Below are 18,521 nucleotides of genomic sequence, written 5' to 3'. Positions count from 1 at the left end.
ATTATAATTTCATAGTATTTGTTGGATCTTTGGTAAATTAAAATCCAGTTCTGGGATTAATTTAATCCCTGTGTGTGACTGCTCAGTTTATTAAAGGGCGACTTCACAAATTTTCAACTTGGCTTCCCTTGTCTTAGGGTGTAAATAAACAATAATGTTTTTTTAAATTCTCTCTGACTTCCCTATTTTTTAATATTTTTCTTCTTCTGGTTGAAAAATGCTTCCAGACAACAACCCCCCGGATGAGTTTTTCATCATTAGGAGTTCAGATAACATCATCTGGGGGAACTCTGGAAAAGCAGACTGACCATGATCACAACCTCCATATTGTGAGCAATGAAATGACATAATATGAACTGAATATTCCTACAAGTGATGTCATATAAACAGCTTAAAATCATTATTTAAACATTATATGATTGCCTACTTATAACATGGAAATGTCACTTAACCGATTTCTATTTAAATGATGGAGATTAATGAGGAAAAGATTACCAACTTTGCCATCATTGCAAAAATGTAAATTCATTTCCTGACACTATTTATGCAGCTGTGTCACTACAGTGATCCTGATGGGCCTGTGTTTGCGCGCGTGCACAAAGCAACAGCTGAACCTGCTGCAGGCGCGCGTGGAATGCAGTATCCGGTAGAAAGTAACGGTACTTTTATGGAAGCGGCTCATCAACACACAACCAGCAGCCGGTCGAGTTGGTGCACCGGGTGGTCATATCTCCGATTGTCCCGCTTGGCCTGAGTTTCTATATCTACGCCAAGGATAAAAAAAAAAACAAAACTTTAACCAGGAGGAATAAAGCACGCTGAAGAGGTAAACTCCTTTTTATCGATCATGTGGCCAGAAGTGATCTGTAAAACCATAAAAATAGATTTTTTAACAAGGTCAGAGCTATACTTGTGTTTAACTGAACGGCGTTCCGATCATATGTGCTAAGTTCACATTATGTAACCCATCAAAGTGTAAATTAATGTATTTTTTGTCGTGTAGAAATGAGTTACAATGCATGTCTACGTTACACGATCAGGCAAAGTACAGAAAACCATAAAACAGTTCTGACTGTATAAAACCATTTCCAACATATCATGACACCCAGAAATGGGATATCAGCAGACAAACCTAAAACCCTTAATTTACCACTGCACAGCAGAACGAACAAAGCTGTACTTTGAGAACAGCAGATGAGCATTTGATAGAAATAGTTTGTTCAGTCTTCTGATATGCAGCTCCTTTCATACTAGGATTGATATTTGGACATTTCCATTAATACCACATTCCAAAAACCTAGCCACCTCTGGAATTTCCGGGTAGAAAATTGTATCATTCTAACTATATCAGTGAATAGAAAATAATTCCAGTCTCAAGAGGATTCCATCTTACATACAGGCATGTTAGAAAAATTTGGATTATGAGTGGGATGAACATTTTTTGTTGACCACACCTTATGTTGAGGCTTTCACTGGTCACAACTAAATGTGTACTCAGTGTTAACTGTAGGCCAGTAATCTGTATTCATAATCCCAGTTTTTATTGATTTTTTTTTTGTCAAAAACAGAAGCTAGATTGTTGCTTATAGTTCTATGTTACATTACTTGTGCCCTGTGTAACACGGAAACGGCCAAGCACCTGGTTAGTAGCATCATGCCACACTATAACCTTTATACCTGAATAGAAAAGGTATTTGAGGACACAGATGAGCAACAAAAGTTTTAGTGTTGGATGACTAACGGTCCAAACTGTCTCTCATTCATCCAGTTGTCCAGCTCTTAGTCTGGCCATTTTGTTAAGGGACTGTGGGGCAACATCTGGGTGCCAATTTGAGCTCTGTCCAACTGCCTATCACACATCAGAAATAGCCATGATCACATGTCTTGGACCCACAAGTGGGTTATAAATAGAGATCAGCACATGCTGTAGCTGGGAAGTGGAGCAGTTATGTTTGCCCTTAACATTGTCAAAAAAAATCTGTTGCACTTTATATTTAACAATTAAAAGGGAAAGTTAAAACTATGAATATATTAATTGAACAAGAAACAATAAAAACATGGATTGCTCTAAGATTTAATAATGTAAAAAAAAAACTTGTTAAAAGAATTGAATCCTGGCTGCCATTGTTATTGTTTAAGACAGCAACATTTGAACCATTCCTTTGTTTTACAGGCAGCACTTTAACTTGTCATTGTGGTATAAACATGACAGACGTGGCCCAGGTTGCGGCTGCAGTTGCCCATAACATGGAGGACATAACAAATAAAAATGAACATAGCATAACACACAAAAAAGAAAATGTGGCAGTGGATGAAAAGGCTGAAGTGAAAACTGAGAGGACCCAACACAGAGATGACAAAAAACCTTGCCAAATGAAGAATAAAGAAAATAAGATTGACAAAACCTGCACGAAAGGTGTGGAGCACAAAGAAAGTGATAAAACCAATATGGAAAATGATGAATCAAAAACTGTTAATGGTATGGAAAAGGACACGGAAAAGGAGTGTGCACAACCTGACACAAATGAAGAGGAGAACATATCTGATTTTGCTTTTAAAAAAGAGGTGAGACATTCAAAATAAGAATCAATCACAACATCTTGTTTTTTTTTTAAGTGATGCAGCTCTCATTCATGTGAATATAATATACATTGTTCCCACTGCTACACGAAATTCATTATATATATTGATATTTTAACTGTTAAACTACAGAAGCTCCTCAGATCTAGAAAGCCGGTGGCCAGAAGTTACGTTCCCAAGCTCAACAAAGAAAAGGGAAATGTAACAAGCAAGTTTGAGAGCATGCAGAAGGCCAGGGAGGAGCGGAGCAGGCAAAGGAACAAGGAAGAACAGCAGAAGAGGAAAGAGCAATACGTCAAGGAGAGAGAGTGGAATCGCAGGAAGCAGCAGGTCAAACATAGATAACCCGACTAACCCCTGACTGTGACCAGCATGGCATGATGAGGCATGTCGGAGTGACAGTCTGAGTGAGAATTCACAGTCTTCTATACTCTAAAGTGCAACATCAAGCCCACTGTTTCATTCAACCATTCAACTGACCCATTAATCATTTGTATTGGATTTATTAATCAACATGGTCATTTTAATATTATTAATGTGCACAACAAACACTAAAGGACTGAAGGCCTTGCAGTTAATCCATGAATTCAGATGCATGTTGTGTAGCTATTAATGGTTCAACTCACTGAATGTTTTTAAAACCAGTAATTCATATTGTAATTTACAAAATACACCTGTCCATGTAACAGAGAAATTTGTCTACGATATGGTTGAAACAATTAGTTGGATTAATAATTAATTAATTGTAAATACTTTTGGGTCAGAATTTGATTGTATCTAGTAACTAAAGTAATCAAATACATAGAGTGGAGTAAAGAGTAAAATATTTGAAATTAAAATGATCAGAAAATTGAAGTACATACCTCAAAACTGTACTTGAGTACTGTACAATAATGAGTAATAATGCTTATTTACTTTCCAACACTGATTCAAGCTTATTGAATGTGAACATTTTCTACTTTTAATCAGTTTTATTGTATTTTACTGTTTCACTAGCCTCCTTCTATGTCACATAGAAGGAGACATTTAAATACACAACCTCTAAGAGAGCATAATGGAGATTTTCAACTGTATTCTGACATTTTATGGGCTAATCTACTGATTGACAGTTTTTAAAAATAATAGAGAAATCAATAAATATAAAACAATTATTAATTTCATTCTCAGCATAAAATTATATTCAAGACATCAAATGTTTTTATTTTTTGTTTCATAATAAATGGAGCTTCATTCATTTTCTATATGTGTGTGTGTGTGTGTATATATATATCTATATATATATATATATCTATATATATATATATATCTATCTATATATATATATATATATATAGATATAGATATAGATATAGATATATAGATATAGAGATAGAGATATAGAGATATAGATATAGAGATATAGATATATATATATATTTTTTTTTCTTCAAAATCAAATATGATTTTGGCTTTTAGTGTGGAAAGAATACCTTTTTGACCCATAAGCTCTTTGTGAAAAACGAAGAGATTTCAAGGTTTAGAGCAGCTTTTCTTCAAGATTGACTTTGGGGAAATAAATGAAGTGATACGGTGTTATGTGAGTGGATTATCAGGGATACCAATGCAGAACAACCCCCTTGTGTTCAGCCATGCTGGCCAAGCTTGGACATCTATGCTCATCTCCAGGCTGTGCAACAAGGCCACAGCCCAATCACAGGCCCACCTGCAGGTCACATGACCCAGCTATTAGCAGGGATTAGGCCCTAGTTCTTGCTGGGACCAGCATGGCTCCTGAGTGAAAAGGAGATGATCCCAGCTAAACCGTAACCTTACCACCACTCTCCATCTGATCCGCAACAGATAAAAGAACTGCTCGCTTCCAGCGATGAGGAGGAAGAGGTGAAGCCTATAAAGGTAGAAAAATCATATGTCCCCAAAATCACAGGTAAGAAACAGAAATGGATGCAATTGTAGAAAAAAATAATATTCAGTGAATAATGTGGGATGAAGAGGAGGCTGAAGTGTGGCACGCTCTTTGAATTCCTTAGGTAGTGTGAAAGGGAAGTTTGCAGAAATGGAAAAACAAAGACAAGAGGAAGAAAGAAGGAGGATGGAGGAAGAGAGGAAGAAGAGGGAAGCACAGGACAACATGGAAAAAGCCAAAATAAAGAAAGAATTGGCTCGGAAAGCAGCTGAGGTAAGTGAACCTGGGGAAAATTACTTTCACAGAGAAGAGGGACACCACATCTCAATGGCTGAACACGGCATCTCTGCTGAGAATGACGTACTTGTATCTGTAGTGGTTCAGGTAATCCTCAGCTGCCACTCGGATGAGTTATTTTAAGTGGCATTTAAGATACAGTTGGCCAAGGATGTGTAGGTCTAAAACCACCGTTATCATTGTTAGTATGACCAGTATGTGAATTCATGGTAAATAGTTTAACTTTTTCCATCTTTAAATAAATACTTCTAACTTCAGTGTAGAGAATGTATGTTTCATGCCTTCAGAAAGACAGTGTAGTTCTTGGGATTGCTTTTACAGGTATTCCTATGCCAGATAGGCAATTAAAGGCAATTATATGCTTCTTCTTTGCCCTAGTTCCAATCTAGCACAACAGGAACAACAAGTCTTAGAATGACATTTAGAATGCTTTAACTGTTGTGCTATAAAAAAAATAATGGAACACTGTTATTGGAGTATGGGTTTCATTCAGTTTTTAACTTTATATGTGTCTTTACAGCTCTGCCTTTGTCATTATCGGTAATGATCACAGCCACAATTACTACTAAGGATTAATTTGGATTTTTGGAATTACAATCGTACTGAGACATTGTATATGATACATTCAGGTAAAAATGTACTGTTTTAGATGCACTATTTCTCTATGATTCCATACTGTATTTCTGGTAGCTTGAATAGAAAAGGTAGGTGTAATAAAATAAAAATTTAAAATAAAAATAAAAAAATAAAATAAAAAGCAAGTTTATTCCAAAGTAGTAACATCATATCCTAACAACCTAGAGTTCCTTTCTAAAGGTTATCAAAAACCCCATATTTTCATTTGCCATTAGTTTCTTTGTGTGTTGTTGCCATATTAACAATGGCAATGCTTTGTGTAAACTTCTATCAGGCCACTGGATAGAAGTCTGGATGGAAGTAATCCTGTTGAAATAAGCACTAACTTAGTGATCTAGAAACAACTGGAACTTACAGTAGCTGCCAGGTGTAGACAGCAAATGACTGGCAACTGTTTCCCACACCTCCCTGTGATTAAATTAGCTGTAGACCTCCTTGCTGTGACTAAATTAGACTTTGCTATCGTAGACTGATATCCATCCTCTGACCCATTGCAAATGGTGACATTAGGCAAATAGAGCTGCCCCCACCTCAGCCTCACACACTTATTTTCAGGTTGTGTGAATATGCACTGGCTGACCTGAACTTGTTCTTCTCTCTATGGTGCCATACCATCATATTTGTGCCTTTGCAATACATTTGATAATCACACTTTATCAAATATGTTTTAGGAAGGAGATGATACAATCCTGGTACGTGTGGTTCCAGCAAAGTCATCGCGACCTCCAGGCAAAATTAAGGTGAACTTTGAGGACATTGAGAGGAATCGAGAGGAGGAACTGCAGAAGAAGGCAGAGGAGGAGAAAATGAAACGATACGATGAAAACCGACGCTCCTTCAGAGAAGCCAAGCGATGCTCAGTTGTTCAACAGGTAGGGATCAAGTAACACAAATATATTGGTTGCAGATTGCAGTTTAGAAATATCTTTCTCATGTTCTTTTGGCTTTAGGATGAAGAGGAAAAGCTCTGTGAGAAGGTGCAGGTGACACCTGGGAAGCTGAAGCTGACTTTTGAGGAGCTAGAGAAAGAAAGGCAGGAGCAGAGAAGGAAACAGGCTGAGGAAGAAGCCAAACGCCGTTTGCAAGAGGAGAAGAAAGCTTTTGAGGAGGCCAGGCAAGGAATGGTAATCATAATTTGTTTTTGCATTACACAATATTAACACACATATACAGCTTAAAACAACAAGTTCTTGTTAACATCAACTTAAACCTGAAAGTTGTTTGTTGTTTTACCGCCTGCTTTCCATAATACTTTGATAATAACAAGCAGCTATATCAGAAAAATAAAAATTATTTTGTCATTGCTTGCAGCTTTAGACTGAAGAGATAGAAATAGAGTCTCTGTTGACTCCCCTTACATCCTAAAATCTTTCACATGTAGATTTCCTGTGTATTTTCATGTCCAAACTGGTGTTGAGCTTTTTTCTGTCTCACAAGGGAGAAGATGAGGAAGAGTTCCAGCCTTCTCAGGAAGACAGAGAGGATTTTAGACCAGGAAAACTGCGGCTGAGCTTTGAAGAACTCGAAAGGCAAAGAGTTGAAGAAGAGCGCAAGAAAGCAGAGGAGGAGGCCAAGAGACGAATGGAAGAGGAGAGGAGAGCTTTTGCTGAAGCCAGGAAAAGCATGGTCAATACGCTTTCATAAATAAATATTCAATGTAAAAAGTAAACATTAGTAAACAAAGTCACTCGCAATCTAAACTTTTGCAAACATACAGTACCTGGTAACAATATAAACCATCGGTCACAGGGCTCAAAGCTTAACTTGTTGTGTTTTACTCAGCTTGTAGATGAGGATGATGAGGCGCTGATGGCTTTGTTGAACCTAGAGGGCAGTAAGCCTGGGAAAATATGTGCCAGTTTTGAGGAGCTGGAACGCCAGAGAAGAGAGGAGGAGCAGAAGAGGGCTGAAGAGGAGGCCAAAAGGAGACTAGAAGAGGAAAAGAAGCTCTTTGCCGAGGCCCGAAAGAGCATGGTAAGCCTGCTTGTCTGAGTGACAAACACACTATGGTGTGCATGTATTTGGCTGATCTCTACAACAGATTAGAGCTACAGCATGTTTTTGTTGTTTGGGTTGTGACTTAATTCCCTGCTGTTCAGCTGCTCAGCTTCCTTGTTAAACAACATTGAGAATTTGCTTAGTTAAAAGAATTCACACTGGCCTTACTAAACAGTACATCATTCTTATGGGCTCAAATGGTACATCTGCATTGCTGTTACCTTGTCCAAATTATTTTTTAAGAGCCCTGGCCTGGATCAGGAAAAGTCTGCAAATGGAGATGAAACAGTAAGATATTTTCAATTTAAAATCTACATTATTTACACTGAATATGAGTAAAGAGTTATTCATACAATATATAGTAGGATGACACAAAGGTGAATATCCACATGACTCTCTGGATGCATGTTGTCTTTTATTGTGCAACAATAAGAATGGCTCCTGCTTAGCTTTTCCTGGTTTTATGAGTTCATTTATTGTTGATTTCACTTGATTTACTCAATAATACCCTGAAGCCAATTCTCACTTATGCCATAGCATAGAATGGTCATAACAGTTGATTCAGCCAGTTAGTTCATTATCTAGGTGTAATGTTTCCCTCTGATTTTTATTGTGTGTCTAGGCTGAAGATGAGGAAGAAGGTATGGTGAAGAGTGAGTCCCAAGAAGCTCTGCACCCTAAGAAATTGGAGATCAAATTTGAAGAGCTACTGAAAGAGAAGGAGGAAGCTGAGAGGAGATGTAAGGCTGAGGAACGTAAAAAGAAACTGGAGCAGGAGAAGCATGAATTTGAACAACTCAGACAAGAGATGGGTGAGGTGAGTATGTGAGAAAAAATGTATGCTGAGTAAATGTAACCTGCAAATATAAATTAAACTCATCTCTGAAATATTAAAACTTATGCTAATTAATTATGCTACTTACTTCTGTTTTACAGGAAGAAATAAATGAAAGCTCAGATGTTGTGAGCAAAGAGTATGAAGAGCTAACAAAGCTCAAGAGGACTGGCTCCATCCAGGCCAAAAATCTAAAGTCCAAGTTTGAGAAGATCAAGCAGCTGAATGAAGAGGAAATTCAGAAGAAGATTGATATGGAGAGAGCACGCAGGAAGGCCATTGATGATGAAATTAAAGAAAGAGAAGCTGAGAGGTTCCAGGAGGTAGGAGTACCCACGCGTTGTACAGTGATGTAAATTGTCCGACAACACATCAATAAAGATGCCATGAACAAATATTCTGTTTGATTTGTGAAAGACACCAAAGAATGTCTACTGAGGATTAACTCCGTGTCACATATTTTTATTGCTGTGTTTTGCAGGAGGATGAGGAAAGAGAAACAAATCCAGAGAGAGTTGAGGAGTCACCATTCAAACAGAAAGTGGATATGCGAGCCAGATTTGAACAAATGGCCAAAGCCAGAGAAGAGGAGGAGAGGAGGAGGATAGAGGAGCAGAAGCTGCAGAGAATGCAGTTTGAGCAGCAGGAGATTGATGCTGCCCTACAAAAAGTGAGTTTTATATTTATAACCATATAATGTATGTATTCTTAATGTTTGACAGCTAGTTAGATGGTTGCTTACAGCTCTGACAGTCACAAACACTTGTGATTCTTGTGTTTATATGTTTGTAGAAAAAGGAGGATGACGGTGATGAGGAGGGTAGCATCGTCAATGGTTCCGCAGGCTATGAAGATGACGAGGATCATGCCAGGTCGGGAGCTCCATGGTTTAAAAAGCCACTTAAGAATCAATCAGTGGTGGACTCTGAGCCAGTTCGTTTCACTGTTAAGATCACCGGGGAGCCGAAACCGGAGGTGACCTGGTGGTTTGAAGGAGAGCTGCTCCAGGACTGTGAAGATTATCAGTATATAGAGCGAGGAGAGACGTACTGCCTCTACCTGCCAGAGACCTTCCCAGAAGATGAGGGAGAATACATGTGCAAGGCTGTGAACAGCAGAGGCACAGCAGCGAGTACTTGCATCCTCACAATAGAAAGTAAGACCACCCTGGTGTGACTGCATGATACCTGCTATCTGGATTTCAGTATCTCTCTCTATGAATTGGATCGCATGCTCCTCTTCTTCCTTGTGAACTGTGAGCTGAAAAGAAGAAGTAGATAACTGTTCTTCTGTTTGTTTTTTCTTGCAGCTTATGACTACTGATGCTCTTCCATGTTCTGGAAACTCTCCTTATTTCTAAAATCTTTGTTCCTGGTGATATAGTGTGGTCAAACGGCAGGGGGAAGAAAATAGCAAAATGCTTGGCATTCCTAGCGGAGGGATACATAACAACAAAGATGTTTTTTAAATATTAAAGCTCAATTTTAAAGCTGCACTCCCAGTTAGAGTAGCTTTCTTGTGCCAAAAACAAACATGATTTGTGTTCCCTTGCAAAGGGTTGCACAAAACTGCATAGATATCTTCACTGCAAAGCCCTAGCAATATCTATGATATCAATAATTTCATAGTATTGCATTGTAAATATCACACTTTGTGGTCCAGATCTGTCAGACGTGATGCTTGAGACATTCAATTTAAAAGAAATATATCTTTAATTTAGAAGAAAACATTACAAGAATATAAGTAAAACATAATACATGCTTGATTGGATTTTCTACTAGGGCTACTGATCAGCACCATCATCAGTATTAATCAGCATGTAGTTTTTTGTACTCCTCCTCACAGTAAATTCAATTGTATTATAACCCTTCTCTGGTAGTCTTGGTAGTAACAGATATCGCTGAAGGATTTGTTTACAATGATATGACATTATAATTGCAACTGCTTGCAGGAACAAAAGATTAACTCATGTATATGTTTCTAAATTAAATTCTAAGTCCAGATAAAGTTTTCTTCAATTTTAGCATCTAAACAATTGTAATTTAGATTTTTCATGCACCAATTCCCATTGGTCTGTTTGAGTTAGGTGTAATAATCTGTATGTAGTTGTCATACTTCAGTTTTGCTGGACAGTAGGTTACGATTTTATGATTTGACAATGTAAAAGCATAGGCTAGCCGGAATATTTGTCATATATTATAAATGTAATTGTTTTAATAAAATTAACATAAATAACAACATTTTGTGTTGTATTTTATTGTTGTTAATAGGATTTCACTGCAATACTCCGTGAGCTTTTGAATATTTTGCTTTGCTTTTGAGTGAACTGACCTTGAATGATTTAATGCAAGAATAACCAGGATCTGTTATCATTGGTATTTCCACATGCCTGAATGTTGTGACAGCAGTGACTGGATGTGGGAAACCCTCAGGTATGTTGGGAATTGTAATTAAAGTTGCCAAAGTTAGAACTTTTTCTAATGTGATGCACTGTGCAACATTTATGATGGACAACATTTATGTAAATCCATATAGAAAGACTTTTAATATGGAAATTAATTAATTATGATTGAAGAGAGAGCAAAGTGCCAACTAATAGGAATGAATATTGTTTTTTCTTTGCATATAAAGTTGTGGAATTGTTCTGTCCTTATCTGTTTCTTTTATTTTTAGAGTGAGGGATAAATGACCTAATCCTTGCTTGAGGTCTTTTGCTGTTTGGTCTACAGGTCCAGCCGGTGCTGCTTCTTGAAGTACAATAGGCAAGAGGACCCTAACATTTATTTATCTTGTGCCGATATGGTGCCTTTAATCTTCACCATTTCAATTATCAAACGGCAGTGAAGTAACACAAATTAAGTACACTTGTTATTCCAGCATAGGGTTAGGCCATTTGGCTTTTGTCATATTGTATAGTTTAAATACAATCAGTATTTCTTCCCCATGATAAAACTCTGCTATATAATAATATTGACTGTATGGTTTTATGAATATTTAATTGCATACAGTGTGTTAATGTTTGCATCTCACATGAGCAAACAAACAGAACAGGTGAGGTGGAAGTTTCTTTCAAGATACACCTTGGAAACGTTTCATGAAAAGATAATTATGAAAAAAATAAAACTATGGCAACAAATCAGATATGAAGCAAGCCATGATTTGAAAGTCATGTCAGAAACATGAACCTGCAAGGAGTGGAAATACATCAGATTTATTTCCCCCAAAGCACAAACTAATAGAAAAGATGGGAAGATTGGCAAATGTTAGAGACGCAACACTATCACAATCTTTAATATCAAAAAGAGTTGCCAGCATCTTTAAGTGAAGAATAAGGAATAATTACTTATTTAATCAATATTGATTATAAGTATTGATATAATAATATAATGATATTTTTATTTCAGTGTAATTTAGCCCTATCATGGATTATAAAAAGGATGCTGAGTGTGGGGTCACATAAAAATTATACTTGCAATGCTCCTAATAGGTTGCATAAAGAATTGTTAAAGAGTGATCTTTCCTTCAACTTATAAAATAAAACTCAAATTCACAGAGATTCAGTAAAAAAAAAAGTAAAAAAAGAAAAGATAACATGTTATGAAAAGAAAAGAAAATACTGTTGCATTATATATTTATTTGTACTCTTGTATTATGTTGGTAATCCTGCGAATCCGCCCCCCCCCCCCACCCACCACCAGCACCACACACACAAACACGCATACAGCACCAAACATTCATACACACCACTGATGCTCCAAATAAAGCGGGCTTAGAAAGATCTTCTTATTGTATTTAGATTTTATCTTTAGATTCTCTTCTTTAGATTCTATCTGGCAATAAGAAAGCAAACTATTACTTTTGCGCATGCGTCGCTACAAATCGAAGTAAACTTGCTGCGGATGAAAGTCTACAATAGACAGAATACGTCGCCATGTTTGTAATTCTCATCCACTCATCCTATTCACGGTGGAAGAGCGCGGCTCATTGCATCGCCATGGAAACGAACATTTCTGTATAACAAATCGAATAGACGACGCGGTTTTCTTAGCGTTAATCTCTAACCAGGGGACATGGGCTATCTCTGACCCATTTTCTGCCCCTCAGCCTGGTGTAGATGTGTACTTTGTAAATCGCAGCAGCTCATCCAGCTCTTCTGCAGGGCTGCAGTGCAGTCAGAGCAGCTGCATGCTGACTGTCTATACATTACCGCCAGACAGGTCGACATCGTCATGGCCGCTTCGGTTGAAGAGGTGTCTTCGTCTGTTGTACGGGAATATCTAAGTCGGAAGGTAAGGTAACGTTAGCAAAGTAAATGCTGGGTGGTGAACGCCACGTTGTCTCTACGAGTCGAGAAGCGTCAACGCTAACTAGCTTGTTTAGCTTGCGCAGTTAGCCTCTCGAAAAAATGGTCAAGAGTTTTTTGAATGCGAAAGTTGGAGTCCACTTGTGTAAACAAACAATGGTTCTGTTGGTATGGGTGTGCAGGGACTCAAGAAGACGATTGCTTGTATGGACGAAGAGCATCCACGCACCGAGGCCAGTATCAACAACAGATCCCGGCTGAGGCAGATTCTTAAAATAGAGGGGCTTTATAGAAAGAATAAGGCAAGTCTTATAGCTAATGGTTGGCAGCTGTTTGAATGGAAATCAAAGAGTCAAAACAAAGTCTCTGTCTGACATCTGTTCTACTGCAGGCTCAGAACTCACCCCTGAAGACATTACTAGAGATCATTGTAAAGTATCACATAGAGGACTTGAAGGATGACCGGATCGCGTGCCCTGATAGTGATTGTCTCTATTTCCATCAAACTATCAGCTCCACTGCTCATTCTCTGGCAGTAACATCAACAATTATGAATGACATAAAGCCAAATGAAAGCGCAATGCCTTTGGTTAATTACAAACACGGCAAACTAAGGTATTGGCTGAGCAGCGGATTTCATTTTTCATTTTGTTTTAGATATTTAAAAATAGGTTGGAACTTATATGGTACTGATCTCTCTCACAGGTCTGATAATGAAGTTTGTCTGTCTCAATCTGAGACAAACAGAATATCCTGTCATAATCTAACAGGTTTCTGTTCATATGGCTCAAAAGACCAAAAGGGACAGCCACTGATGTTTTCCCTTCAGGAGGAGGAGAACTTTAGTAGAAGAGAGGCAGAAAAACCCACTCCGATCAAGGAGAACACCCAAAGAAGTAGAACTAATCGCATTAGACGTGGCATGATGGCTGGACCGGTAGTTAGTACACCTCAGGTACTGGGCTTTTATTACAGGTCTTAAAACATATGGATCCCTATTTTATCATATTCCTGTCCTTCACTAATGCACTTCCTTTTAGGAATCCCACAGAAAAAGGCAGAGCCGAAGGTTAGAAGTGCCCACGCCGCTGCTCAGAAATGAAAAAGACAACAAATCATTGGATGAGATTATGGTGACTGGTTTACATCAAAAAAGCTTAGAAAGCAGCCTAAATGAAAAAAGCTCTGTTGTGTTCAAAGGACGGAGCCTGGAGTTGCGAAATGCACCAGAGACAATACAGATTGACAACAGCTTTGAAAAAGTGGGAAAAAACACAGCGGTAACAGCAAAGTAAATAGCTATAAGACATTCCACTCCACTTAATCAGTAGCAACTGCAGCACAATTGGTTTTCTACTGTTTCAGATGTCGTTTTTGTAATGTCAGAGATTTGGTCATCAATTTGTGTAACTTGTTTCCTTTTCCTTAGAGTAAGGACTTGGCCCACTGTAGCTGAGTTGAGCATGAACGAAATGGTTTTAGGTAAGTGTGTTATATGAGAAGCTAAAAGAATAGAAAACTGATCTTGGTCCGTGTTCTCTTTGGAAACCCTCTTGCTCTGTTGAATTGAACTGATATTGTGTAATTCAATTTTCAGATGATATTGACGATGATGATGATCAGCAGCAAGATCTCCACAAAGTCTCCATTCAGAGAACCGTTGCAGAGCATAGTTATATAGGCTGCCCGATGGACCAGAACACTGCCATGGTTGGTGATGTACAACAGGATCTCTTTAAAATTGTTGTGGGCAGTTTCTCTACTTGCTTTTGGCTTAGTGTGTCCTTTCTGTTTTTTTTTCCTCCAGGAATTGAAAACGGTCCTTCTTGGTTCCAGCCTGAATTGTTTCAGTGTTGAGTGGAGGAATCAGGGTTTCACATTCTCAGAAACACATGACCTGAGATATGGAATTGTGCAGAAAAAGGTGAATTCATCTGTAACTAGAATTGCATGTGACTTATAGTATTATTATTTATGACAAATCATTAATATTACTCCTCTGTGTAATTATTTTAGGGTGGTCCTTGTGGGATTCTGGCATCCCTTCAAGCCTTTGTTCTAAAGAAACTTCTGTTTGAAAACACTGAAAGCAGTAATACAGGCCTTCAGTACGTTACCCTTCATTGCCCCCTTAGTGTTAACCTCCGTGTGCCCTATTGTAACCACTTGAATGCTTTTTTTACAGCCAATAATTCACATCAAGGAGTGTTTTATGACCAATGTATTTTTGGTATTACCAGTATTATTACCTTAGATGATCTGCTTTCACCCAAATATCACTTTGTTTTCAGGAGATTAAGACCTTCCAACATTACAAGAAGGAAATATCTTGTTTTAGCAGCGGCTGAAATCCTGTGGAGGGCTGGTGAGGAAAAACAAGCAACAGTTGTGATGTAAGATCATACTACTGTGCACTTAATTCCCTCTGTCTGCAGCTTCTCTGTTAAACTAAGGTTCATGTCAACTCTTGACTGTCCCACCACCATCCGAACCTGTGCTTGTAGCTCTCAGACCCATTCATCTCAGAAACATACTGTATCATTTTCTTTCTGGAGAGTTGATTTTAATTATTGAGCTTGTTTTTAAGCTTGTTTTCTTATTTTTATAACAGAAGTTCAGGAAGAAATCATTTCACCCCAACTGGACACTACAAGTCTGAAGGACTGCTTGAAAAGGTATTGACATGCATCTGCAAACTCATCAGCCAAAAGTATATTGTAAAGTTACATTCAAGTTGTCCAGAACAAATTCAGAAGAATGCAGCAGCTTATAGATGAGTTTAGTGTTTATAGTAGTTTTTCTGACCATATCATGCAAGCATTCTTCAATTGAACTATAATGGGCCATTTTTATATTGAATGTAGATTTGTAGGAAATTATATTACATCTAAAATAATTACTACCCATGTTTTGGTAAAAAAAAATCCTGTGCACATTGGTTAATAATTGTCTTGTTGTTTAAGATAACATATTTCACAGTGTTTTTCATATTCAGATTAATTTAAAGAATAGTGTAATAACATTTTAGCCATGACAATAGTAGCAACTTGGTATACAACCTAAATGTATGAGGTTTGTTACTGTTTCTACTCTTTATGTCTAATTTATAAGAGAGGTGTTATTTACTTTGCTGTAGAAAATGTATGATTTTTATTGTCTTGTTGTTTAAGATAACATATTTCACAGTGGATAGCATCAAGGACCTGCAGTTGCTTCTTGAGCAGCACATTGAGCAGGTGACTCAGTATCAAACTCCACATTTTCATTTTGCTGTCAGTACAGAAGGTTGTTCTAATTTGTCTTTTTCCCAACAGTTTGAGACTGGAGTGTTTGGCTGCATACTGCTGACCATATCTGCTATTCTCTCTCGATCGATTGAAAAGTATGTGGAACCTTCTGAACACATTTATTGAACAACATGTACAGTATAAATTGCTTCCAGCATGTATGGTAAAACAACACCCCTGTTTTTTGTAAGAGTAAGAGAGGATATGGACGTGCCCACCACCACACTCATTGGAGCTCACGGCTACTGCACTCAGGTTTGTCACACGAGTTACAGTTGGGTGCAAACGTTTGCGCTCCCTTATTTTGCTTACCAAAACTTAACCCTAAACCACCATAATAATATGTTCGGCTATGATAAATGTTCCTTCATCACAAACCTTTTTGTCTCTATGTTCACCAGGAGCTGGTCAACCTGTTGCTCTGTGGGAGAGCGGTTTCCAATGTCTTTGACAATGACATGGAGTTAGACTCAGGCAATGGCAACATAACTCTTCTCAAGGGAATAAAAGGTCACTGTGACATCGGCTTTCTGTCCTTGTTTGAACACTATAACATCTGTAAGGTGAGTGGCATTGAGTGGCATGACTAACTCTGGTCACCCTGTTGCTGACTGATCATATATGAGTCAGATTTAAGTTAAAACCGAAGATGCCAGGGAGCGTTTCTGTGTTATTAAGGGCTTATCTATGCTGTCAGCAACGCAGATGTGCCCATGTCTGTAAAACAGCAAAGCATGTTCTTGAGAGGCTGTTACTTGTACTTCTGTGGAAAGAATTGATATGATAGTTAACAACACATATGCTGCCTAAAAATGTTAACTTCAAAATTGATAACAGAACTGATAAGACAAAAGAGAATGTGAAACAGTTAAAATAACTTTATTTAACTTTAAATAGACTAGTTAACTCTGTTGTGTTCTAATTTTTGCTATTTAAGGTAGGAGCTTACCTTAAGACTCCACGTTACCCCATCTGGGTGGTGTGCAGTGAAAGCCACTTCAGTGTGCTGTTTGGCCTGCAGAGGGAGCTGTTGACCAGTCAAGACAAAAATCAGGAGTTTGACCTTTACTATTATGATGGATTGGCCAATCAACAAGAGGAGATCCGCCTCACTGTCTGTAGGTGGCATCATTATTATCATAAACTATGTTTCATATAATCCTCTCACATCAGTAGATCACTATTCAGAAAAATTTACATATGATGAGATCCAAGACATTCTGAGTAGATGCTAAAGAGGCATTTATAGTTTTCATGACAATCTAAATAATCCAGTTCTTTTGCTGTTTCACTCGCGTGTAGTATGCCTAAACTGAAAAGGTTGATTGATTTTGTTTTTAGCTTTTGGTAACTCTGCCGTGGTTTGGAAGGATGATGACACAGATCTCATTGCTCCACTGGAACACTGTATTCGAACAAGGTAACACATGGCTGCACAACCAGACGTTAGTGGGGTTTTTTTTTCAGATCCTGAAAACAACTATAAAATGCTTTGACTTTTATTGCAGTTAATCACAGGTATTTTACATTCCTTGTATACATTAATGTGTCCAGGTCAGTCCTAAATGTCTTACAATACTTCTTTTTTAATTTTTTCAGGTGGAACGATGCACTTGTGAATTGGAATGACACAGAGCCCATTCTCTGATCTTACTTTTAATTGTAGTTAGAAGAATTTTTAGAGAGACCCTCTAAAAAGAGATTACACCTGGTGGTTAGCCTGGGATTTGATCCTGTAGAGTTCTGCATCCCATCCTGCTCTACCCTGCTGCTCTACCCATTGAGCTACCAGGCCATTTTACAACAAACATTCTGCATCACTAACACAGATTTTATCATGGGTTTTGAAAAATTGTATTCATTTATTTCTCATCATATTAATCTTGTGTATCTACATTTTAGTATTACATTATTTAACCTTTCTTCCATTTGTTTACATGGCATGATGGCCTAGCTTTCACTATATCAAACAGTGCACTTGTATGTTGCCTACTCTATAAACCAGTTCAAATGGATACTCTTACAGGCATTTTGTGAAATATACTGTAAGTTGGAAGGACATACAGTTTACACAGTGGCCTTTTACTCTCTACCTTTGGCTGTGGCATACAGATATGATAGGTTGCTGTCCATATTTGACCTAAATTATTATGGTTTCCAAGCAAATTTTAAATCAGCATGAATGTGATATTTTAATTAAGAAAAGCTTAATTAAAACAAGGTAATGTGTTAGGTAATGTTAGTTAATCATTTGTAATTAAATCTTCAGTTATAGTTCACACGTGTTATCCATAAATACGGACCCTGATAAAGGATCCAGATGCACGTTAGTGTTGTTTTCTTATTTTATTAACCACTTTCTCATAATTGTCTCGATGTATCTTCCCTTTTGACAGACACATAATAAAATTATGAAGCTGTGAAATCTTTTTGTATCTTCTGGTAATTTTGAGTGTTATATGTGTTTTATTTATTTTGTTTGTATGTGTGTGTGTGTGTTTGGGGGGGATTATTATTTTGTCTCATCGTCTTCATTCTATCATTTTGTTTAATTTGGTGTGTTTTTTTTTATCTATTTTTGCTAATATTTGTGTCTTTCTGGTAATTTCTTAATGTCACTGGCTAACCTCAACCTCAACCAAGTGGGTGTCATTGGTAATTCATCATGGCTGAACTTAAAAC

General features: G+C 37.6%; 2 protein-coding genes across 5 annotated transcripts; both read left to right on the top strand.

Annotated features, from left to right (window-relative positions):
* Positions 1-637: 637 nt before the first annotated feature.
* On the top strand, positions 638-10,489 carry nexn (nexilin (F actin binding protein)). 3 transcript variants are annotated; one of them, XM_067512556.1, is made up of 15 exons: positions 640-826; positions 2,174-2,565; positions 2,713-2,910; positions 4,420-4,504; positions 4,608-4,756; positions 6,088-6,288; positions 6,367-6,540; positions 6,854-7,042; positions 7,199-7,390; positions 7,658-7,702; positions 8,037-8,231; positions 8,351-8,572; positions 8,731-8,919; positions 9,042-9,405; positions 9,559-10,489. In XM_067512556.1, exons 2-15 carry the CDS (start codon positions 2,206-2,208, stop codon positions 9,570-9,572), a joined length of 2,577 nt encoding a protein of 858 aa, XP_067368657.1. In that variant the 5' UTR covers positions 640-826; positions 2,174-2,205; the 3' UTR covers positions 9,573-10,489. The 3 variants fall into 3 exon arrangements, with proteins under 3 accessions (XP_067368660.1, XP_067368656.1, XP_067368657.1); XM_067512555.1 differs by lacking the exon at positions 9,559-10,489 and having other exon boundaries at positions 639-826; positions 9,042-9,440; XM_067512559.1 differs by lacking the exons at positions 7,658-7,702; positions 9,559-10,489 and having other exon boundaries at positions 638-826; positions 9,042-9,440.
* A 1,512-nt stretch (positions 10,490-12,001) lies between these two features.
* Positions 12,002-18,258, top strand: mindy4 (MINDY lysine 48 deubiquitinase 4). 2 transcript variants are annotated; one of them, XM_067512560.1, is made up of 18 exons: positions 12,002-12,538; positions 12,735-12,854; positions 12,944-13,167; positions 13,258-13,507; positions 13,593-13,843; positions 13,982-14,034; positions 14,150-14,262; positions 14,360-14,476; positions 14,569-14,660; positions 14,844-14,945; positions 15,164-15,227; positions 15,723-15,788; positions 15,867-15,934; positions 16,031-16,094; positions 16,241-16,402; positions 16,777-16,957; positions 17,181-17,259; positions 17,439-18,258. In XM_067512560.1, exons 1-18 carry the CDS (start codon positions 12,479-12,481, stop codon positions 17,485-17,487), a joined length of 2,115 nt encoding a protein of 704 aa, XP_067368661.1. In that variant the 5' UTR covers positions 12,002-12,478; the 3' UTR covers positions 17,488-18,258. The 2 variants fall into 2 exon arrangements, with proteins under 2 accessions (XP_067368661.1, XP_067368662.1); XM_067512561.1 differs by lacking the exons at positions 13,258-13,507; positions 13,593-13,843 and having other exon boundaries at positions 12,005-12,538.
* Positions 18,259-18,521: the final 263 nt, after the last annotated feature.

This window comes from Channa argus, chromosome 8, assembly GCF_033026475.1.
Source record: "Channa argus isolate prfri chromosome 8, Channa argus male v1.0, whole genome shotgun sequence".
NCBI lineage: Eukaryota > Metazoa > Chordata > Actinopteri > Anabantiformes > Channidae > Channa > Channa argus.
Note: the sequence above shows the minus strand (reverse complement) of the source record. Positions and strands in the feature narration are given on the sequence as shown.